The sequence below is a fragment of the Myiozetetes cayanensis genome, unplaced genomic scaffold (assembly GCF_022539395.1).
Source record: "Myiozetetes cayanensis isolate MyiCay16 unplaced genomic scaffold, myiCay2020 scf27, whole genome shotgun sequence".
Taxonomy (NCBI): Eukaryota; Metazoa; Chordata; class Aves; order Passeriformes; family Tyrannidae; genus Myiozetetes; species Myiozetetes cayanensis.
The window spans coordinates 2,133,544-2,158,237 of NW_026087488.1; the positions used below are offsets into that span (position 1 = coordinate 2,133,544).

Sequence of the window (24,694 nt, forward strand, 5' to 3'; positions counted from 1 at the left end):
CTATAAAAAAAAAAAAAGGAGAGTTAAATACTTCAGGTGAAATCCTGGCTCCACTTAAATGGGTGTGAGAACTCGTGGTACTCAGCATTTCCCCCTGGCTGAGGGAACAGAACAAACGCAGTTCGTGTGTTCCCTGCACTGGAGGGAACAAATGGGTTGCCAGATTTTAAGAAGACTGCGTGTTTCATATATCAATTTACAGGTCAGTACATACAGGACAGGTTTGACTCACGAAAGGCCTTGGAATAATAGGAATAAAAAGGAAAATACATCTGGCTGTTTTAGGCTGCTTGCAAAGCTATTGTTGATGGTGGAGTTATTGATGGGGCCCACTTGACTTTCTAAATACCCCAATGTGTGGGAGGGAAGACTTCTCCTCCTGCAGATGAGGGGACTGAACAGTGTTTGTTACAAATTAAGTGCATGTACCGGAGTTATTAATAATTAACAGAGTCTGTTATGTGAAAATGTATATTGTTAATTGTTGTGCCCTTCTGAACAAATGATTTAGTGCTGTGCCACAGTATTTGGGAATTGAGCCTTCAGCAGACTGTATCACTGGTATTCTTTAGAGATCAAAGGGAGGGGAAAAAAATGAAATTCCATTGTTCACCACACACACACAGACCTATAGAGAGATAATGAAAAAGGCAGAGGTTGAAAGAAGACGGAGGAAATTCAGCAGTGGTGCTGTTGGTTGTTATTCTGCTGTTTGAGTTGGGTAGGAACATGCCCTGGAATTCAGTAAAACTGTTCACAGGCAGAAGTGAGATTTTTCTTTTTTTTTTCGGCTCAGTTTCAGTTTTATTTCTGTTTGTGCAGCAGTAAAAGCAAAGCTCTCCAAACTCTTAAACCCCCGTTTGGAGAAGTGTGGCGTCTTTAACAGTCTGGCCGTGCTGGGGGAAGGTGTGACTGAGCCTGGGGGCACCCAGGGCTGCTTTTCTTTCCAGCCCTGGTGCCAGTGGGCTGGGAGAGGATCCCAGGGCTGGGAAAACTGTCCCAGCAGCTGAGTTAGAACAAACTGGGGCTGTGGGGAAACCACTGGTGTTAGAGTTGGGCTTTCCCTGCGAGACGCCTCAATCTCGCTGGAGGTTTCTCTCTTAAAGCCTCACATCTCTTGGTGGTGGAGCTGGTTTGGATTCAGACTGGTTTGGGTTTAACCTGGTGTTTCCTGGGGCAGGGGCTGGAGGGAGAAGTGGTTTCTCTCGGGGCTGGCACTCTTTCCTCCACTGGCACCTCAGCAGAACCAGCTGGAAACGGAGGTGTGAGACCCTCCCAGAGCTGGTGACACCTCAGCCCGGACAGTCCTTCATAAAACAATGCAAAGTGAGCAAATATCCCCCACTAAACTTACAGAATCCTTAACCCCCACCGAAGGAACCCAAACAACTCCCCAGCCCTGGCCAGGTTTTGCTGCTGGGGTTTTTATCCCATCCCATCTCTGCCAGTTCTTCGGCGTCCGTGACTCTGCATTTGTGTTTCTGTCCCTGATCTGGGAGTTTGGTGTCGGATATTCAGAGGTTTGGCCCCCACCTGTGCCTGGGAAGGTGACACCCCCAGCACGGGGTGCTTTGCTCTGTCTCACTGTTGGTTTTCCCTCTTCCCAGGTGCCCAGAAATGTGATAATTTCTCGGAGAAGCGGCCCCTGCTTGGTGTGTGCAAAAGCATCGGATCCTCTGGGTAAGGATATAAAGTCACCTCTAAAACTGGAACAGCAGCTAAAAGCCCTGGGAAATGACATCTCTAGAGCTCCCTTCCTTTTTATGCTCGTGGGATGACACTGGGATGTGGTTTTAAACTTCCTTTCAGTGTGTCAGTGTGGGCTTTCCTACGATCTGAGCTTTTGGAAAGGAATAAAAAAGAGATATAAAATAAAGAAAGGGGTATTTTAGGTTTATTGTATTCTCAGTGTAACCACAATTCGATGATTAACCTTTCCTGACATTAATCCTGGTCAGAATTACTATTGGGAAGCGTCTAAAGCAATCTTTGTGTCTTAAAAAGTAATTAAAAGATGCTTTCAAGCAGCAGTCACATGGACTACAAGCACCAGGTAATTTCATTGTTACAGCCACGCACTGTTTATTAGCAAAATATGTGTAAAATCTACTTCCTTGAGTTAGAAAAACGAGTTCACAGCCTCTCTCTGGCCAGTGCTGTTGAATCTCTCCTCTTTAGAAGAGGCCCTTGAAGATATTTTATGACTGTTTGATGCCTCAGTTCAGACAATGCACAGGATTTATGTCTCTACCTACAGGAAAATATTTGCTTTTCAGGGGTAATCCTCTACACAGCCATTCAAAGGCTGAACAGCTGAAGCAAATCTTCTTACAGTTGTAAGACTAATTCTGGGCCACACCTTTTTCAATTAAGAATTTAATCACTCTGGGTGTGGAGGAAGACTGTCAAACCTTCACATTTCTCTGCTTTATTTCTGTGTTTAACTCCAATATTCTTGTTACCTGATTTCAGTGTTTAAATTAAAAGCCACAGCAGGTTGGAAAAAACCTTCCTTCACATCCTTCTTTTAGAAGCTGAGGTGCCTCATAAAAGGACAAGCTGTAAGGGTCATTATTTTCACTATTACTGTATTCCTTTAGTTAATAATTGTATTATTGTGTTCCTTTAGTTAATGGAAAATAATTCAAAGATTATGGGTGGTTTCTGCTTTTCTACAAAAAAAAACACCCTCATCTGTTTTCAGAATGGATGGATAGGTTTGGGTTGGTTCTCTTGGTGAGAAACCTTCAACAGAAAGAAAACCCTGAAACACCTCTCTGTATTTACTGGTCTCTCTCTGTATTTACTGCAAGTTGTTTTTGGGAGCCCTGCTTGTTACCTGTTATTAATTTCCAGAGGAATTTGCTGACAATGGATTTTTTTTTATTATTTTTTGGTCTGTTCTCGCTGTACTTATCGACAAGGTGGAACTTCAGCCTCGTGCCTGTGTTTGGGACTGGCTTTTGCTCCCCACACTTTTGCATTTTCCAAGCCAGGTTTTGCATCCAGTGAAACCCCTGCAGTGTCTGGCTGGGGGTTTGAACTGGAGGGTCTTTAAAACTCCCCTTCCAACCCCACCCAGCCCCTGATTCACTCTGTAATCTTCTCTAAACAATAGTTTTTCCCAACCCCTAGAAAGGCTGCAGTCCTGACACAGAAATGGGAACCAGACTGTGTTTTTTGGCTGGTTTGGAGGTTGGTTCAGTCAACTCCGGGCTTAGATTACAAGATTTGCAAATTGGAGCAAAACCGAAGTGGAAGGAACATGTGCACGAGTTTTGGTTCTGGGGAGGTTTGTGCAGACCTGTCTGCTGCTTCCTGGTGATAAAGCAAACATCTTTACACACACACACAATGAGCTGGGGGGCTTTGGTGCACATTAATGAATTTTCTAGGTGGTGAAATATTAAGATATTCCTGTTTTCCCTCATATGGGTTGTTGGAGCCACAGTGTGGAACGCACTGGATCTGTAAAAACACCTTCAGACACACCAGATATGCTCCAAGTACATTAAATGTGCTTTTTGTTGTGCTCAAATGTAAATGCACTGGTACCTTTAATTTAAGTAAATGCTTTGTTTTAGCTGAGGGAGAAGCTTAAAGGGAAGCTGGGCAGGATAATTTTGATTTATTTCGGATTATTAAGAAATAAGTGATGGTTTGAGTGAGTGCAGATCTGCCTTCCAGTAGATGATGCAGGGAACAAGAAAGCTGAAAAAAGATAGAAGTGCCCATGGCAGGAGGGAAATAAAAGTGTGTGGAGGAGCAGGGAAGAGAGAGCTGAGTAACTGCAGTGTCTTATGTAGGAAACCACCTCTCCTGAGCACAGAACATTTGAAATACTTTAAACCTGATGACTCAAGTGTTTACCCCATCATGCTTAATTATGTGTTACCAAACTCTGTCTCTGCTCTAAAGGTTTGGTTGGTTTTTTTTTTTTTCCCCTTAAATTTTCTTTTGGTTTTCCCCATGAGCTGAGCAGTTTATCCCAGAGAGGGGACAGAATTCCTGGAAGGAAATGCAAACCAGGCCCATGAGGGAAAAGGGGATGGCAGAAATAATCCAAGTATCAAATAATACTCCTTTTTTTTTTTTTTTTAATTGCACAGATGATTTCAGTCACCTGGTTCCAAACAGCTGCTCACAGAACTGCAAAGTGCAGCTGAGTGAGTTGTAGGGTGAGGGTGGGAGTGAGCCCAGAGGATGGAAGTTCTCAGGTTCACTTCAGCCCTGAGCTGTGCCCTCACTCCTCCCTGGGATGTTTGATTCTGTTGCCCACCCAGAGCAAAACAAAAGGAGGGCAAAGTCCTACAAGTGCTTTGTCCTGACCCCTGCATTCCTGATAGGAATGTTTCATCTTCTCTTAATGAATTGCTCAGCAGGAGACAGGGAAAAAATATCCTGAAGATCCCCTTGAAGTGGTCATGGAATCACAGAACCCCAGACTGGTTTGGCTTGGAGGGGACCTTAAAGGTCTTGTAATTCCAAGCCCCTGCCCTGGGCAGGGACACCTCCCATAGCCCAGGATGCTCCAAACCCTGCCCAGGCTGGCCTTGGACACTTCCAGGGGTGCAGGGGCAGCCCCAGCTTCTCTGGGCATCCTGTGCCAGGGCTTTGATCAGGTGAGGATGCAGGTGTAGCTGGTTGAGCAATGAGTGGCAGAAGATTAAAAAGCCAGAGTTTGGGGCCAGCAGACCTTGTGGAGCTCAGTCAGGAGTCCAGGGTGCAGCCTCTTGGCTTTCCAGCATGTATTTTTAGAAAGAAGCATTAATTTAATGGTGTCAAGTGATGGAAAATTTTGGATGGCTTGAAGAATTGGATGGAGGTCACTTAAGGGCATGAGAAGCAAGAGGTAATCTTTTTTAATCATGGGAGGAGAGAGGAAATTAGGGTAAATTAAAGAAGGAGGAGTAGCTGGAGCAAACAAAATGTATAACTTTGGCTAGCCAGCATTTTTTTTTTTCCCCTGCTGATCTGTTTACAAGGCAAATCAATTGGCAGCAGATTTTCAGGAAGCGTGTTTTATTCACGTGGCTACTGCAGATTAAATCCTGCTAACCTTAACCCAACTGCAGCTCAGCAATGTGAGTTGAAAATTATTCTAGGGAGCAAACTTGATTGGGTTTGGTCTGAAAAAACTACAGTAGAACCTTTTAAAGCTGGGCAAAGCTCCCTCAGCTCTGTCACCTTCGGGGGATTGAGTCCCAAAGGCTCTTGTGCTGCTGGAAAACCCTAAGGAATCCTGGACTGCAGGGAGTGGTCGTGTCAGCTGCCTTGCAAAGGTTTCCTTCCCTTCCAGCACGTGAGAAACGTCATCCTTGTAGGAAAACTCAGCTCCTAAGCAGGTTGTGTGGTAGCTTTGAAGATCCCGAGAGGTGCAACCCCTGAGTAAAGTAGTTTAATTTACTTGTAGTGATGCTGGATGGGATTGCTGTGTGCTATAGAGGGAATGTTCTTCATCTGAAAAAGAGCTCTTCAGATCCCAGGATTTTTTTTTTTTTTCTCGGAAGTTGTTTCTGTAATTATAATAAACTTCAGCTGGTATTGTGATGTTGAAGTGATGTTTACTGGTAATTCTGTGAGTTTTCTCACAGTTCCAAGTGCCAGGAGATGCAGCTTGAAAGGAATAAGGTGGTGTTTGCATGTGTAAATACCCAGGGTAGGAAAGTTCTGGTGTTCCTCTGCTACACCAAATGTTTGCCTGAGTGAACTAGAGGAAGAAATAACCTTTGAACTATAATAAACTGCTAATCTTGGATCAAAACTGGAAGAAAATGAGTATTTGGGGTCAAACTTTGACCAGTTGGTGAGAACTATGGGTGGTTTTGACCTTCTCAGGCTTTGATTTATCGAGCTGTAAAAAGATAACCCCTTTCCAAGCGATCCTTGGGATGGTGAGGAGCTGTCTGAGCTGAGGCACAGTTCCATTTCCTCGCTGTTCCAGCCCCCTGGTGCGCGCGATGATCCGAGAGGGGACGGCGAGGAGGGGAAATGCCCGTCCAGACCCAACCAGCTGGAGCTCAAACCTTCCCCCAGGAATTCCCTGAAATCAGAAAGCAGCACCACGGGGCAAAGATAACTCACAGCACCATTCCAGGAGCTGCTGCTCCTCCCAGGGCTGCCTGGAACTCCCCTCCAAATTACTGAACACCGTAAACGCCGTAAAGTTAATTAGGAGAGGCACAAACTCCACCAAGATCAACGTGTTTCCAATCAGCCTCTCGGGGAGGGTACAGTAGGAACCAGGGAAGGGGAGAGGAAATGTCTTTCTGGCAGGGCTGTAGACTTGGAGCTGTGGGTGAACTTTTTACCCTCATTACGTCCCCGCTGATGCCTGCGGGGCCGGAATCAAAGCGGCCCTTCAGGCCCTGCAGAGCCTCTGATGTGGCGGCCCCTTGTTTGTTGTGTGCGCTGAGGCTTTGCTGGAGGGAAAAACGGAATATTGTGACAGGGTTTCTCCAAATTTCTCAGCTGCCACCCACCTCACTTGTTGCCTACAAAAATAGAGTAATTGTTTGCATCTGGGTGTTTTTGTGTGTGCCTTGGAAAGGGGCTGTTATAAATCACGGTGACAGAGTCAGGGATTAGGTTTGCTGGTGCGTTTGAGGGTTGTTTCTGCGTTAGGGATCGCAGCGAGGATTTAAAGCACTTTGCGAACCGGCAATTTCAGGATGATTTAAGTTCTAGTTTTTTTTTTTGTTTTTTTTTTTTTTTTTTATTTATTTTTCCTGAGGACACCAACACCATCAGAGACCAGTCGATCCATAGATGATGCTGCTTAATCTGCTGTTTTGTTTTGTTTTGTTTTTTCCTAAATTAGGGCTGTCACTTCTTGCTGGTGGTTGGAGCAGCTGATTGCAAACTGCTTCAGCTTCCACCCCTTGTATCTGAATGGTTCCACAACTGCTGCCACTTGAGGAACTCCATACAACTTGACAGTATTTGAACTTTGCACCTCTTACTAAATGCCATTTTCTCTCTTACCTTGGGCTCTCTGAATCCTTTTTGTCCTTCTTCTTTCCTTCAGAAATGTTTCATGCACAGAGAAAACGTATGGGGAGTTTGCTGAGCTCAGCCATTCACACGTGGAGCAGGTCCTTTTAAACCTTAAAGCAGGGAAAAAATCAATTAAAACATAATAAATGGAATCCATTAAAATCTGATATCTTTATTCTTCTTCTTTAGTTCTGTGGGTTTATGGTTTTGTTTTGTTTTTTTTTTAAGCACAAGGAATATATTTTAGTAGCTTTAAAATTCTAAATTTAAATGCAGAACTCGGTACATGTTTCTTCAGTAATTCAGAATAGAAATTTAGAAGGCTCCTGCTTCATAAAAAAGCTGTAAGGCGTATGCTTAAAAATTATCTTCCTTAATCCCTTCTTTCTTTAAATGCTGACCAGGTAATACATTCAGAATGTCACCTGAGGAGACCCCTTATGCATTTTTGGGTGGTTTCTTGCAAACTTGATTTTAAAATGAATTGTGACTTAAATTATTAATGTGATGTTTGTGCTGTGTAATGATCCCATTTTACAGAGGAGGCATTAACACAGTGACACTGGATGTTTTAATCAGTTTTACCTGCCCAGTTTGAAGGGCTGTATCTCACACTGCAGCATCACTCTGTTGGGTGACTGTGATTGCAGTATTTCTGTGTGCCTTTCCTTGGCAATTGTAATTCCTCCTGGGAATATCAGCCACATTTAACTATTAAATTACTCCAAATTTAATGAAGGGTTCTCCAGTAGAGGATGTGGCTTCACTGAGAGAAAGGCTGCAGCATCAACTCTTGCTGTCTTTGGTGTTAAGCCATTTGGGGGGGGTTTCAGCTTCAAGGGCAGCTGAAGGAAAAGCAGGATATTCCTTTTGCTGCCCAGGGGGCTCCATGTTCAGAGGAATTATATTCAGGTACCATTTCATAATTCCAGAGCTTTCGCTGAGTTCATTTATGGTGAGAGCTCTGTTGAACGTGCTCCATGTGGAGTCAGGAAGCAAAGCAAGACAGAAGAACATGTAATTAATGGGCACTGGGGGTAAATGGGACCTGCCTGGTGCCACCACAACCTCGAAGCTTTGTTGTTCACGGCACTTTTGTGCTTTGCCCATCGGCTCTGAGCTCATTTCTGCTCAGCTTCGGTTCCTACGCACCCCTAAAACCCTCTAATTATTTCTTGGAAACGGGATTGGTTTCAGGCTGCCCCAGAATGGTAACCTGAGCCCTATTCTAGCATCGAAACAATGAGGGTTTAGCAGAGCCCTCAGCAGCTGACAGATGCCTTCTCATGATCCCTGCCATGCAACCCGAGGCAGAGCCCGCTTAATTCGGAGGTGATGAAGTGTTGCACAAGCCCAGGAGTTCCCTGGGCCGTTAAGGACACCGAGGGCAAACACATTTGAGGTAGAACAGGTTGGGACAAGGGTTCTGTGCTTAGTGCTGAGCCCCCGGAGCGGTTGATGCGGGGCTTGGGACGGCGCGGTGGAGCCGCCGGCTTAGCGTGGCCTTTGTTGGTGCTGATGGCATGGCAGGGCAGGGGAGGAGGTGCCAGCAGGCCTGTCAGCCCCGTGAATCACAGGGGGAAGCACAGGCAGGGAAAAGCAAAGCTGAAACCCAGAGAAATTTGTTACAAGAAGCAACAGGATGGGGTGTTTGGTCCCTGGGAGTGCTTTTGCCGTGTTAACAGTGGCAGGTAAAGCCCTTTCAGGGCTGATCATTGAAGTGTTCACCCACAGACAGGCTGGGACCTTTTAGTGTGCATGGGCTGCAGGGGAACACGCCTCAAATTAGACAATTAATTGGCTGTGTGCTGTGTTAATCAGCTGCCATCTGTATTACCTGTCCTGTCTCCTGGTCAGAAGATGCTGCCCGTTAAAAAACCTCAAAATAAAGCAGAAGAGCTTTGGTGTTGATTTGCAGTGTTACAAACACTGGCAGTTTATAAAACCTGGCTCTGGCTGTGGCTCCACAGGGTTCTCTGCTTGGGTTCTACATGTGCATGGTGGAGTTTGGCTGGAGCTGAGCTGTTTCACCATCAGTTTGCCCTCGGAGTTTTGCCCCCAGAATTCCAACCTTTTCCTATTGAGCTGTGACATCTGGCTGTTGAGATGCAGAGATTGCTACGTTGTTGATTTGGGTCCATCTTGGTGGTGTTGGAGGTCTTTGTGGCTGTTACTGCAGTACAAATTACTTCACTGATTGCATTAATTCCAGTGGTGAATTCTGCTGCATTTGACACTAGAGAAGGGCAAGGCAACTCTTTAAATTTACTTGGTTTTGTGGTTTTGGGGGGAAACATCTGCCAGGTTGTAGCTTAATCATGGAAATCATGCAGCTGGTCATAGAAATGGTGGCCTTTGATAGAGGTATGATAAATGCAGTCTTGTCCTTGAAGATTTACAGAAATTTCTCCAGCATTGTGTACGTTCGTAGATCAATCAAGGGCAGCCAGTGCAGGTTTGTAAGTTGGATATAAAAGCACTGTTTGGTTTCACACAAGCAAAATCTACTCCAGAATATACCAGAAGAGGTGACTGTGATCTGCAAGTGGAACTCCAGCTGTACGTCCCCTCGCTGATGGCCACGGTCAAGTAAACCTTGTAGGGGAACAAATCTCCGGGGACGCCGCTGATCTGCCTCTATTAACTCACTGGAAATGTGATGGGACAGCTCTGCTTTGGAACATGTGGTGTGTCTCACTGAAGTGGAAAGTGTGTCACGCTCTGGTCTCCCTGCAAAGGCCGCAGCTGAAGAGGCAGCTTGTGCTGTGTGTTGCGCTCCAGCACCGGGAACGCCACGGGATGCAGCGGGACCCACGGGTGGGGAGGGGCTGCTGGGGGGCTGTGAGCAGCTCCATGCAGCTGGGAATTCAATAACAACCCCCAAAAAACCCCCCTCAGAGTCTCTTCTGATGATGATGAGAGTGGGGAATGTTACGGGCAGAGAACACGAGTGCTGGGAATGCCGGAGTGGGAGGAGCTGCCAGAACAAGAGTGATTGTGGAGGTTTCTGAGTGTTTTAATGTCTTTAAGGATTCCCCTTTTACTGTCTCTTTGAACTGCTGGTGCTGTCCTTGTGGTACCTGTTGCAGTAACACCAATATGTACACAAATCTCTTGTTGTTGTGTGCCCATGAGACGATGGAAATGGTGAAGTGAGGGATGAAGTGGAACATTTTTTACTGGGCTGACAGAGTTGATCAACAGATTTGAGGGAGATGCAATGGTGAAGTTCGTGTCTCTTGGTATTTAGCACAAATATTTTAGTGCTGTATCAAATAATTCCCTGCCTTGTATTCAAAGGATTAGATTTTAGTAACATGTGTCTAAGGTTGGTGCAGGTTTTTCTTATTTAGGCATAAGTGTTTCCATGCTTTTTGCAATTTGTGGTGCACTCAGAACGTCTCTGCTGCTTTGCATTTCTCTGGTGCACACACATTTTGGGGGAAGTGGCACTTTCTCAGAAGTCTCCTGGTTTGGAATGGATCTATTAAGTACCATGAATTAGAAAATGACTTTCAGAGTAAGTAATTCAAGCTTTTGTTGTGCAAGGGTGGGGTGCAGAGAGCCTGTTAGATAATGAAAGTCCCACTGAAAGCTTCTGCAGTGGTGTTTAAGGAATGAATAGTTGAATTTATGATCTCTTTTTAAGTTTTCATTCTGGTGGGCAACCCTCAGAAAGAAGTTGAGAATTGCAGCGCTGATGAGGGCTCAGAGGAGGACTTTTAATAAGTACTAGGGCTGGGGAACAAACCTTACAACTTGAGGCTGAAAAGTCCTTTTCACTTCATTAGTTATTGCCTGGATTGCTCTGGGTTATTAGTGGCTTACACAAAAGATAATTGAATGATAAGCAATGAGCTTTTCTGTGTTGTTGACAGAGACACAGAGGCCAAAAAAGCAGAATATGTACAAATTCTGTCTCGCACCAAGAAGTGATTTCATAAAAACAAAATGATCTAAATGTTGGAACAACTCAGCAGAAAAATAGAGGGCCCATTGTTGGTCAAAGTCTTTTAAGACAAGATTGGGTTGCTTGGTAAAGAATCATTTCTTTGAGCTTCTGGGACATTCTGTGCACGACCTGGAAAGAGAAGATGGTCAAGTCCTTCTAGTATTGAAATCTGTTAATCTGAGCAAACTTTCCTCAGGGCCCTTGAGGAGAACAGCATTGCCTTTGTGGTCTCAACATATTAACAATATTACTCCAAAGATCAAAATCAAATCGTGCCTCAGCTTTCCAGTGGAAAGGTTCAGGTGGGATTTTTCCCAATATACAATTAAATAACTCCGCCCTCTGGATTTATTTTGCTTTTCTTCCCTTTCAGGGTGCTGCCCTGTCCATGCTACACGTCCCAGGCCAGGCTGGACAGGGGTTTGGAGCACCCTGGTCTGTGGAAGGTGGTGTCCCTGGGGAGGAACTGGATGAGCTCTAAAGCCCTCTAAAGCTCAAACCCTTCTGGAATTCTGTGATTCCATGATGCTGCTTGGTTATTGGCACTTGGACTCCATTACTGCTTTTCACCCAGTGTGGTTGAAAAAAGCTTTGCTAGGAGGGTCTTACCATGATCAGCCAAAGGAAAGGTGTGGCATCATAATAATTATTGTTATCATTTGAGTGACAGGATCATCACCCATAACTTGGAAAGATGGAACAGTTCAGCACAGGCTGGTGTGGAAATAGTGATCTGATCAATTCTGCTGATAGAATTTTATCTGTGTCAACTTTTGTGATTCCTGGTTTGGAATCGGGGTCTGTGTGCCCTTCCATTTGCTGTAGGTAACAAATTACTTAATTGAAGAAGTTTGTGCCTAGACCTTGCCGTGGTTTTTTGTGTTTTGGAGCAGCAGTGAATTTAATGTAAAGGAATTGGACTGTTTCACTGTTTTAAAAGTGTTTTTGAAGAGCCTTTGAAGCGCTGGAAGTAATAAATAGCACCCTCTAGTCCTTAGCCCGGGTATGTGCCTAGAAAAATGTATATTTTGGGAAGAATTGAAGTAGGCAAAACGTCAGAACTCATTTTTTTCCCTGTTATTCCTGTGACAGTTGTGTTTCTGTGCATTTACTGGATGTTCCCAATGCTGTATGAACCAGTTCATGATCTGGAGGCACAGGCAGTTCTGGGGCAGCTCCGAGAGTGCCGTGGCAGGGATTGTGTCAGGCTGGGTAAAATAAAGCAGAAATGGGCGAGGGGGAACACCCTCTTCTACCAATGCTCAGGAGATGTTTGCACAGCTGGCAGCTCGTGCTGCCTCCTGTTCCTTGACCCAGGAGTAGCCAACATTTTAATGTGTTCCTGGAGGGGGAAGAAGGTGTTGTGGAACGGAGCTGCCACATCAAAGCCTCTGCTCGGCCTGCAGAATGGTTTCCACCACCGCCTTCCCCGGCCCTATCGGAGCACTCAGCGCTTTCTCCCGCTCAGCCTTTTTATTAAGAAATGGCCTGGAGAGTTTTATTTATGTTGAAATGATAAAAGTGAGACAAAGCAGTTGAAAAGATCTGTGTGGCTCAAACGCGAGGCCATCGGAGATGTGATGGAAATTCTGGGTGTCGCTATCAAACCAAGCCCTGGGGGGGAAGGAATTCCTCCCTGTAGCACAGTGTTACTCTCTGGAGCAGTTTTCAACTGGAATGTTGTCTAAAATCTCCTGGCTTGTGTTTTGCTGCTGTTCCAAAGTCTTCCTTGTAACAAAGGAAATCATGTGTTTGATCAGTGGTTGCCCAATAAAGGTTCGTGCCCATCGTGGAGATCATCATTCAGCTTTCAGCAGGCCTTCCCTTTGCAGAAGGCTCATGTTGACCCCTTTGTTCTCCAGCATTTCTCCTTGGAGTGCTGGAATTACGAGTCCAGCCTTGGGTCAGGGGTTGGACTTGATGGGCTTGGATTCTGTGATTTTTCCTTCAGCGTGCTCAGCAATAAAAGAAGGCTGAAATAATTAAAAACCAATTTTTAAAATACTTCTATTTCCATTAAAATCTCTTTTTTTTTTTTTTTTTACATTCCTTTCAGCACCAGCCCCCCCTACTGCTGTGTGGATCTGTATTCCCTGAGAACAGGAGAGATGGTCAAGTCCATCCAGTTCAAAACTCCCATTTATGACCTCCACTGCAACAAGAGGTAAGGAGGGTTACTCTGCGTTGCTTCTGTGTTAGGGCCTGGAAAATTTCAATAATAAATACAATTATTTTGCCCTTCCTGTAAGCACACCTTTGGTTCTGCCTTTCTCTGGGAATATTTCAGCTGGGATCTCACAACGCTCTTCCCCAATGGCTTTTTTTTAAGAAGCTCAGACCATTTTGCATCTGAAATCATTTAAGCTCCTTTCAGGGTGAGCAGGAATCGTTGAAATCCTTGATCATCCACCTACAGCTGGAGAAATGGGATCGTGGGGAGTTTAAAGAGCACTGAGGAGTTTATGTCCCTCTCCTCTGTGCTCCTGTTGTTCTGTCAGGCTTTACCTTCCTGCACAAACCATTCCTGGTGTGCAGCCTGTGGTTTGCAGGGAATGGTGTTCCAGTGAGTCCAGTAATAGAGCTGCACCTCTCAGCTGGGACAGAGAGAGCAAACAGCTCTGCAGGCTGAGGATCCCGGAGTCCAAACAGCCTCCCTCGTGTCCACGGGATCAGGAGTTCAGTTTTTGCTGAGTTAATTTTAAATTCCCATCTCTGCCAGACACACAAAACTGAGATTATTGTGGTTTTTAAGGCAGAGGAGGAGTCCCAGGATCCCTGGGTGAGGATCTGGCTGATGGTCCTTCAGCAAGGCAGGTGGATAATACAAATAAGTAAGACATGGTTTGTTCCAGCCTGTCATACAGGGGTTTAAAAACTCAGTTTGGGGAGGTTCTCAGTGTGGGAGAAGGTGAATCCTGGTTATAAAGCTTCCACATTTGCACCTTTGGCCTCTATTTTTTTAGGCAGCAAAGTGTTTCCTGCATAGTTTACATGTGGATTTTGCTCTTTACTTCAGGTGATGAGCAGGTATTTTACAATAAAAGCGTGTCATGTACAAGCAGATACATAAACATACACCTTCAATTTTGCTTATTGACACAAATTCTGCTTCTCTCAACTGTCCTTGTGTGCTGATGTTGTTGGTATTAAACCCTGCCCTGCTCTTAGTAAATGAAATGGTTTAATAAATTCTCAGTGAGATGGGCAATGGGATTATTTCAAATTTAGCTCCCGTTCTGCCTGTCGTTGATTTGATTGTTATTTGAGTCAGTGAAAGTAATTCAGGTTGGTTTTTTTGTTTGTTTTTTTGCAATCCCATTCTTTGTTTTTAATGGAGCTTTTAGTGCAGGAGGCAGATCATAAATGTGCTGTGCAGCAGATCTGTTGTACTTCCTGAAGGGAAGGCTGTGTGGTCGGGAGGGGAGAGGACCCTCCACAACTGCCAGGGGTGGGTGACGTGGCCCCTTCATCACTGCAGCCTTTTGAAATAATGACACTGAGCTATCCAATCTTCAGGCCCATGCATTTTGAGTGTGTCTGAGGCACGTGTTCCCCCTCTGTGTTTGCAGGATCCTGGTGGTGGTCCTGCAGGAGAAAATCGCTGCCTTTGACAGCTGCACCTTCACCAAAAAGTTCTTCGTCACCAGTACGTACCACGTCGGGGTCAGTGCTGCTGCTGCAGACTGGAGTGGGGGAAAACTGCTTATTCTGGGCTTTGTTTTATTTTTTTTTAATGTGTCCTTACTTTACCAGGCCCCAAAGCTCCAGCAGCTCATGATTTATTTGGAAAGGTCTGAGTTTTATTATTCCAAAGGAGAGCCTGAATTTTTCTGGATGAATTTTTCAGTCACAGTTGGAAATGTCATAAATGATCTCTCTGTGTTATCTGTGTATCTATAGGAAAATCTCACTGGGAGAGGCTCTTTCTTGGGATAGTCTGAAGGCAAGCAACTTTCTGCAGTAATATTAAAGTTGCCAATAGGTGTCAGGTTCTTCCTATCCATGGATGGAAGATCCTGGAAATCTGCTGGAGTTCAGTGACAGGAACTAAGTGGGAAAAGACTTTATTTGTGTCCATCTATTCCTTACTCCTCATGGAATGAGAATTAGGGTACCAACCTTGCTTTATTTTGGATCAAAAGTAAAAAAACCCCTCAGTTAAATGTGTATTTTGAGAATTTTGGTGCTTTTTTCGTTCCAGTTACTTTGTTGTGTTGTTTGGTTGGTTGTTTTTAAACACCAATTCACTGACCTGTATTTTGAGGAACAGGGTAATCTTATTCCTTCCCCTGCCTTTGATTTGCAGTGCATTTTTATGGAACTTAAGGAGGATGAAGTAAAACCTTGGGAATAACAAGCAAATGAGTTGAAAAATCCCCAACTCCACAAATCACAGTGTATTTCTCAAGCTGTGCAGCATTTTCAGTGTGAGGAACTCGAGATTTTCTCAAACCCTGTTGCGGTTCTGGGCTCCCAAGTTTGATTGACACCCTCATTTTGGGGGTGTTTTGGAGCCTCCCAGCTGGCCAGTGGCCTGTCCCCAGTGAGTGGGCAGAGCCAGGTGCTTTTTCCCTGGATAACTGGGTTTCTGGGAGCTGTGCTGAGGGTTGTGCAGCTCCCTGGGCTCCCAGGGTGGGTGCTGTGCCCCGACACGCCGGGGCTGCAGCAGAGCTTTTGTCTGGGCTTTCACATTTCGTGTGCTGAAATCTCCTCCACCTGAGAGTGGATCTTTAAAGGCTTAAGTTACTCTGCTGGGCTTGGAATTGGATGTAAATGAGCTGCAGGGATTTTTGGGAGGCAGCCAACTGGCCACAACTGGGCTCTCTCTTGCTGCCTTTTTTTTTTTTTTTATATTTATTACAAGACAGTGCCAGTTTAAATTGAAAAGGTAGAAATCCCTGAATAGGAAGCTCCAAAAAAGGCCTTTTAAACTCTTTGTTCCTGTTTTTGGAGCATCCCTGCTCCTCAGGACAGCCTGTGTCCCACCTGGACTCACCCTGGTCACCTCAGCTGGGCCGTGGCTGTGACAATGTCACTGCCTGCCCAGGGAATCTCTCAGCACCAAGAGGGTTCTCAGCTGTGATGTCTGACTGCTTTTGGTCAGAAAAGGTCAAAAATATTAAAAAAAAATTATTTTTCAAGCCAGTTTTGTTGTGATGTGGAAATCACATCTTCCATCCATATCAGCCCCGTGGCGTGGGAGCCTTGGAGCCTCCCTGAGGCAGCTCAAAGGCAAACACCCAGCAGCAGCTCTGGTCCTTTTTGTTGACTGTCCACAGAAATCAGATGCAGAAGGTACAATTAAAAGCAGTGTCAGGAATTCTGAAGTCCCTCAGAAATGCTAATGCAGCTGCCTCGCACGTGAGGAGTGTTTGTCTCTCTGTTTTTGGTTTTTTGTTTGGTTTTTTTTGTGGTTGAATGTGTAGCTTAATATATTGTTACAATAAATACACCATAAAATATTCAGGATGTCAGAACACGGGCAAGTTCGTGCTGCTGCTGGAATGTTTAGCTCCTGCATTTCCTGGTTTTTCTGGAGCAAATTTGACATAGTACTAACCTTTCTTTTTCCCCTGCATGGGATTAGATGGCAATGAGCTGATTTGACTGGGCTGGCAGGGAGCCAGCAGGTTTTAGTTGTGCCTTTTGTAACAAAACCTCAGGGTACAGGTGCTCCAGCCTGGGCCAGGGGATTTGAGGCAGGTGCTTCAATGTGGAGGGAAAACATACTGGAGCCATTGTGGAAAAATGACCAGGATATCCCATAATCTACCCTGGGGTAGGGGTTGGGATTTTTTAAATGCCTGCTCAGGGAAGGCAGAGCATCATCAGTCTGCAGAGAGCCTGTGGCAGGAACTTCCATCCATCCCTGTGCTTGGAGCCAGCTCCTTTTCCCTAGGAAAGGCCTTGCTCCAAGGGGGGGATAAAGCCCAGCAGTTCCTTCACATCCTGCCCTGTTTTAAGTGCTCACGTGGCCAAACCAAAAAAAGAAACCCGTTTGATGCTTATGATAAGAAAGTGTTTCCTTTCCTAGTTGTGAGTGTCAAGGTGTGGATTTAAAATAGATTTTTTTTTTTTTTTTTAGTGATGAGGGGTTTTATTGTGGTTCGTTTCAGAGCCTTTTCTGAGCTGTGCACATCATCAGAAACCAAAGTGATGTACAGGCTTTCCTCCCCCCCCCACTTTGCTCTAAACAATAGCTGCAGAAAAGCTGAATTTCATTGATTTCTATTACATCAGTGCTCCCTCAGCCCATCTCCAAAACTGCTTACTGAGTGAGCACTGATGGTTATGAATATGGCCTGATGGATACTTTCTTCTCCGTGAAGAATAATCCTTCCCACCCCCTGGGCCCTGGGTAAAGATGAGCCCAGATAACATCATGCGTGTGGCATCATCTGTGGGGCTGATAACGAGAGCCTGCTCAGGTTCTCTGGCCCTTCCACTCCTCCTATTGATAAATTCTCCATCCATCATTCCCCAGGGATGGAGACAGTTATTGCAGCCATTAGCTGGCACCACATTTCTATTGATGCTGCACAGCTTAGAGCCCTGAGAGGTAATTTTCCAGGTTTTAGTCGAGTGTTTCGCTGCACAGGAGGTCTCCAAAGGCTCACCCACCCACAGGCCAACAGTTACTCCGTGGCTTGGGATGCACCCCCTCCTGCACCTCTCAAAGTAAAGGCAAAACCCCAAACCAGAGGGTGTTGGATGCTCTAATTTGGCCTTGGTGTTGCTGTTTGCACTGACATTCACCCAGGAGGAGTGACTGGGGGGCTTCAGTTTGTCTGCAAATCATCTTTTTGGGGCGTTTCTGTTGGAATTCCTTTTCCTGACGGGCTCCCGGGGAGCAGTTGGAGCTCTTTGCTTTTGAAGTGAAAAAACGCTGGGTGTCTTGTGAGAAGGTTTAATGGCTGAAGAGTCACATTCTTGAAGGAGTTCTGAGTGTGCATCTCCCTCCTCAGCTGTGCTATTTATCCTGGTTATCCCACACAGAATACTTGGGATAATCATTGCCAGGATTCCTGTGTCTGCTGGGGGGGGAGATCGAAAGTCCTTGAGGCAGGTGGGGATCAGCTCCTGAGTCACAGCATTTTCTTGATCAGTGAAGAGGAGCCAAGTATGTCCCTGTGAATTTAAGCACTTTTTATCTTTATCCACTCTCATATATATGAACACATCACCCTCCATGGCATTTTTATGTCCTTTCCCTCAGAAATGTTGGTTTGATCTCGCTTTTTGCTTTTTAACGGCGTTATTTATACGAGGGTTTCTTCCTGGCTGTGGGAACTGGTGCCTCACTGATCCAGGATGATGCTGGAATACTTTCTGAAGGGGCTTTTATAGGGCAGATTTAGGGAAACAAATGGCTTGGTTGCTCACAGGAGGTTTTGCTACGTTGCAGGAAAATAGAAATACAACACAAAAACTGCATCGAGTCCCCGAGATGTGACTCTGTCACATCTCCTGGCTTTGACAGTTGTAAAAATTACACGTAGAACAGGAAGTGCTGTTTGTTTCTGTGCAAGTTATTTTTATCTAAAGCACCCGAATCCTTAATGTTAAAGGCCAGACAAAGCCATCTCGCTCACATTGTCCTGCCCAGAAACAGCAGCCTCGGTGCTAAGGTTGTTATTTATCACTGTCCCAAGTCCCTGAGCAAAAAAAAGGGAACCTGAGATTAAACATTGTCCTGAAATCAGACACATTTGTGCTAAATTAAACAGCTAGGCCTAATGAACATTAAAGGGCAGAGGTATTTTTGGTAAAAGCTCTGGGGTTGGTCTTGGACCTTTGGAGTAACAGTGAAATCCTAGAATATCCTGAGCTGGAAGGGACACAGTGGGATCATCAGAGTCCACATGCTTAAAACTGCCCTGATAGAGAGCACAGGGGAGTAGCAAAAATATCTCTGTAGTGAAAATAGTTATAGTAGCAATAATAATAATAGCAATAATAATGCTAATAATTGTAATAATGCTAATAATAATAATAATTTAAAAAAAAAAATCTGTAGTACTTCCACAATCTTGTGTGAGGGAATTCAGTTCTTCTGCTCCAGGATAGCACAAAATCATGGAATGGGTTGGGTTGGAAGGGACCTTAAAGCTCATCTCGTTCTCCCACCCATTTTATGGGTGATGCTTGAACAGGAGGAAGTACAAGAACAATGGAAGAGTTTTGGAAAGTGTGTGACATCGTGAGAGTAATAACATTTACACAGGGCCTTTCATCTAGGAGGGACCCAGAGGAATTTATAAACAATATTACTTTATACAGTTTATAAACAAACAAAAAAAATTGGTTTGCTTAAAAAAAAAACCAAACCAAAACAACAAAAAACTATTAGATAAAACAACTTTTATGATTTGTTTTCCTTGGAATAAACAATGCTTTTGCTACAACAGTATCAGTGTAACAGCTATTTGTTGTATATTCCCTCTCTGTGCTCTCTGCCTGATGGATCTGCTCTCTGGAGGGCAGGACTCGAGGATGTAGCTCTGTAATTCCATTCCTGTGGAGTGCTGTGTGTTTTGTAAGGCCTAGGCAGGAGTTACACATTGATTATTAGAGAAGCAGCACAGCTTCAGCGGGTTCTTGGAGCTGTTTATTTAAAAATACCCAATGTCACTGCTTCACTGATTTTTTTAGTGATATCCAGCAAGTCCCTTGGATGATGAAAGGCAAATAATTTCGGTTGAAATGAGTTACTCCTTTTGGAGTCTGCCTTCCCCAGCATTCCTGGTGTTTGCTGACTGTCCCATCCCAGTGTCGTGGTCATCGCACCTGAGAGATGCCATCTGGTTTATGGATATGAATTTCCAAAGGGTGGCAGGGATTTTCATAATTAGCACCAGAGTAATAATAATATAAAATAAATGTACCTTCTCTTTGCTTACTCACCAAGCAAACATTTCTGTAGCTCTTTGGAGAACTGTAAGTAACTTGTAACATTCCTGCATTCTCAGTAAAACCCAAATATATAAAATCAGGAGAGCAACAAAGGTGCTAAAAGCATCTTTGAATACAGTTAATCATAATAGTCCTATTTCAGGTTATCATTTTATAACTCTGCTATTAAAAAAAAAAAAAAAAGAAAAGAAACTAAGAAACTGTGCTTGCTTGGTTTACTGCACTTTTGGAAGGACTTTCCCTCAGCAATCCCTTCTTGGATGACCCCTCCATGCTGTCATTAAACTTTGGAAACTTTGGTCTCCTTGACAGTTAGTTCTGCACTCTCATTACGCTCATTCCTCTTGTAAACAGGCTGAAGTTGCTGCTGTTGCTGCTTGGAATGGCCTTTTCCTCTGCTGTTCTGTAGAAATAGAAGTTAATCTTTAAGAGAGCGAGGCTGGTGAGGGTTGGGTGGCCCAGCTCGGTGGGTCACGCCATGTCTGTCTTTTCCTCTGCCTTGGAGATGATGTTCTGCTGACTCCAGCTGTTTTTTTGGAAAGCAGAAAAACAGTTTGCTTTTCCTTCCCATCAAGTATAACCCTTTGTTTATCCCCTGTGCTTGCTCTCTCTGAAATGCAGAGACTTGCAAAGAAAAGAAAGGGAGGAAATAGCTCTTTTTTTTACGCTGTTTTTCGTGCTGCAGAGTAGAGTTTAGGACCGAGCTGAATTGTTGACCTCTGTTTATTCTTAGAACTGGCTGATTTGTGTGTGTGGAGTCTGATTGACTGAGCCCAGTTCATGGAACAAACCACCACCAGCGGGTTTGGGGAGGGCAGTCCCAGCTTTCCCAAGTAACTCTTCTATTATATGATCCATTTTTGATTTGAAGGGTGCTTTTTTGCAGTTCTTCATTTACTTCAGTTCACTGAAGTATTTGAGAACAGCTCCTTTTTCCAAGCAAGGCTCACTTTTTGCTGTGAGTTGTTGAATTGCTGAGACTCCTTTAGTTTTCTCCCATGGGGACATCACGAGGCGCTTCCAGCGTTTGGGAAATGCAGGTCCCTGGTTGTAAAGTCACTGCAGAGATTTACACGAGGAGGATTATCACCTGGCAGCTCTTCATGCTGTGTTTTATCCGTAAAAAGGCAGACAAAAAGATGTGGGGGACCTGAATGCCTCTACTGACCCAGACCAGAGCTACCGAGGCATTAAAACCTCCCCGGCCCCGATCTATAATGTCATCGGAAGAACCCACTTGTGTTTACAACCCAGGGTTGTATTTACAACCTTTTTTTTTTTTTTTTTGGCTTGCTTTGTTCCTTAAGAGGCTCTGGCTGCCCACATTTTATGCACTTCTGGAAGGCAGTAACAATTGTGGCATCGTCTCCTCAGAATGCCTTTTCCTTCCTGAGGTGGGGGCGCTGATAAGGCCTCGCAAAATGCTCCGCTTTGCTTTTGCTTTCCCGGCCTAAAGTGGGTTGGAGTGGGTGAATCGCTGCTTCTCTCCTTCGAAATCACTTACTGGGATGTTCTGAATTTTGCAGTGCCCTCCTGCTCTGAGCAATGAACTCCAGAGCTGTTTTATCCTCACGGGGCCTGAGCTGAGAGTGTTGGCAAATGTGGGTTTAAACTTGTTCTGACGCCCTCCCACAGCCTCTGCCAGCGCTTGGAAATGAAGCCATTCCACCCATAAAAGTGTTCTCCTCAGTAAATGCTCTGGGCTTTTTTTTGGGGGGTCCTGTTCACAGATTCAGGAGTATTTACAAAGGTCAATCTGCCTTTTCTCCCTGTGGTTGGCAGAGCGGTGGCAGAGCCCAATACAGGAGATTTGGGGGCAATAAAAGCTCAGCTGGCTGTGTCCGGTTTATTTTTAATTTTTTTTTTTTTATTTTTTTTTTTTAGGGTTTTATGGAATAAACTGCAGTTGTGTGTTATGTGTGTTCTCCTAAAATGCTGTTTTCTCCCTGATCCCAGCGCTCCCTCAAATGTGACACAGGACCAGCTGCCCAGGGCTCCTCTGAATCACACACACATGTCGATAAGATTTTAAATATGGTGATTCTTGGGCAATCCGTGAGACAATTCAGATTACTAAATTGACTGTTGAAAACTGACATTAACCATTTGCTTGATAGGCTCCTTTCCCTCATTTTCTCTCCCCCTTATTTTTAGTGTAAAAATGTGGGTTTTATAATATAAATTAGTTTTAAATTTTTTATTTATAAAAATATTTATTTACAAAATTTCACTAAAAATGTATTTTTTAAACTTTATGTATTAAATGCCGTTTAACATGGGCCTGATTTATTTTGAGCCTTGCCATAATTTCATTCACAGCTATTTTCACATACTGATCTTTATCTGTGTATGTATCTGTTTTTAATGACAATGTACAGGTAATGGAAAGCAGCTGAAAAATGGAAAGGTGGCCGCTGATTTTTAAATGAATTACGAATTCCCTCACTGTGTAAAGCTAAGTGTGTGCAAAAGTACAGTGAGAGGCTGAAGTCTTGTATATAGAATTGGTAAAATCAAAACCAAAAGCATTTTGAGAGGCTGAGGCCTTCTGTATAGAATTATTAAAACCAAAAGCACAATTCACCCTCTCATGCAACAAAAATCTAGAAGAGCTTGAAGTGAGCAAACTGTTCACCCTTAGAATAAAGTGCCAGTGGATTAAAATGTGAAGGTGCAGAACCAGTTGGGTCAGACATCAATATCCCCTCACCCCGCTGTATCAAAATGGCACTAAAAATGCAAGCATAGGGAGAAATTATTATTTACACATAATTAAATGCTCAGAATAGCTCAGCTAACCACAGCCTTATCTCGAGGAACAAAAATGCAAGCATCCACTGAGTGATATTAGCAAACAGAAGAGGTTTGTTTAGGCTTTTTTTGTTTTCTTGGCAATAAATAAAATTCTTTGTGAGGAGCCATTAAGATATTTCTTCATGTTCCCTTTTCCAACTTTGCAGGCTGCTACCCTTGTCCAGGGCCAAACATGAATCCTATTGCCCTTGGAAGCCGTTGGCTTGCTTATGCAGAAAATAAGGTAAGGAAAGGTTTAATTGCAAAAGATACTTCTGGATTTCATTCTAGATTTTTTTGTTGTTGTTTATAAAGGGGGGAAAATGGAAAGAAAAAGTCTCAGGAAAAAAGTGCGTGAAAAAGGAGCTCTTTAGGAGGAGTTGCATTAAAATGACAGATCTAATAGGTATTTTTATATATCATATATTTACTGGGCACGTGTAATGTTTTCAGTGAGGTGACTCAATAATCACTCCCTCTTGTGCTTTAACAGTTTAAAACACTTAGTTATAGGCACTTCTGAAGGCAGGCAAAACAGTTCCTAAATTCTGTTTTGGGGGGCTGAACCTGGAAAGAACCAGTGAGTTTGTGGGAAACAACACAGCAAGGCACTCTGTGGGTTAGAAAATGACATCAAAATGCCCACTTTGGAACAATTCTGTTGAAAATGTTAAGCTTCAGGAAAAAAAAGAAAATGTTGAAATAATTTTGTTCTTGTTTCTAGAGACAAAGAAATGATCACTCCTTTTACCCAGCCCTGGGCCAGAGGCGTGAGCGTGTATTTAAAGCTCCAAGTGTTTAAAAAGTCTAAATTCGGCTTCTAAAACCTTTTTTTTTTTTTTATTTCAAAGCAGATGTTTTTTCTCCCTTCCACCTGTGAGTGGAGTAGCTGTTTCTAGAGCTGAGGCAGGAATTATCAGAGGCAGACTTGAGAAATGCCTTTGCTGTTACACCTCTCCCAGCACAACCGATTTCCTTCCCAAATCCAGGCCTGCCTTTCCCTTCATTCCACGCCTGCCTGGTGCTGTAAAACTTAACCAGTCAGCCTGGGATTTAAAAAGTCGCATTTTGCTGACAAAATGTAAGTCACTGATCAGCAAAAGAATTGCACCACAGAGGGAATTTAAATGGTTTGTGTGTTCCCAGGTAAATTCCCTGTGGGCTTCCCCTTTCTCCCTAGTTTAACTGTTTTTATTTAGATACTTAAAGGCAGAAAAGCCTGTAGAAACAAATCCATCTTGCAGCGATTTTTCATTTTCTTTAGCTCAAACAGTCAAACAGGCAACGTGTTCTGTGTGCAAGCAGCAAATACCTCTAGTTTTTTATCATTTTATTGAGTCAGAAGCACAGATTCTCCTGGGAGTCAGGGTTCAAAGGCAAAACCTTGTGTAGGGGGATGGCAGGTACAAGAGCCTTGTTTTGATTTATTAATTTTGCAGCGAGGCAATATAAAGCAAACCCCGTGTACATTTCCTTTAATCTATTAAATGTAAAGTTTAAAAGCAGCTCTTTCCCCTTTGTCATCTCTTTGCTCACAAAGAGGAGGGAGAAAAGCCTCGGATTCTTAGAACGTCTGATATTTAATGTTACGTACACAGGGCTAAAGCTTTTGATTATATTTATTTAAATTTATTTGTGGTATCGCTGCCAGACCAAAAATCCCACCATTTCAAAGTTTATGAATTCTTAGTGACTGCTCATCTGGTAATTGAAAACTGGAGCGGGGGACGCGACAGTCTGGGTGGCACCCAGAAGATTATAAAAAGGGGTTAAGTGTCTCAGCAGGGCTTTCTGCTATTTGTAGGGAAGGAAAAAAAAAAAACAACACACCACTGTACATGATAAATAAGAGCTCTGGTAATGGCTTATGGGTTTGTGTAGTTTAATAGTAGTTACTTGGTTGCTGTCTTTTCTTCTCGTAGCTGATCCGATGCCATCAATCCCGTGGTGGAGCCTGTGGAGACAACATCCAGTCTTACACTGCCACAGTCATTAGTGCTGCCAAAGTGAGTCCATCATCTGCTCTGGGAGAGGTTATCG

General features: G+C 44.0%; 1 protein-coding gene across 9 annotated transcripts in view; it reads left to right on the forward strand.

Annotated features, from left to right (window-relative positions):
• The window catches only part of BCAS3 (BCAS3 microtubule associated cell migration factor), a 302,017-nt gene that overhangs the window by 19,363 nt on the left and 257,960 nt on the right, over window positions 1-24,694 (forward strand). For all 9 annotated transcript variants that reach the window (XR_007629761.1, XM_050321864.1, XM_050321866.1 and 6 more), the window contains exons 7-11: window positions 1,608-1,680; window positions 13,005-13,112; window positions 14,518-14,594; window positions 22,822-22,898; window positions 24,577-24,660. Coding sequence is in view for 8 of the 9 variants with exons in the window: in XM_050321864.1 (XP_050177821.1) it covers window positions 1,608-1,680; window positions 13,005-13,112; window positions 14,518-14,594; window positions 22,822-22,898; window positions 24,577-24,660 (419 nt within the window). In the remaining variant the exon portion in view is untranslated. The remainder of the gene's footprint in view (window positions 1-1,607; window positions 1,681-13,004; window positions 13,113-14,517; window positions 14,595-22,821; window positions 22,899-24,576; window positions 24,661-24,694) is intronic.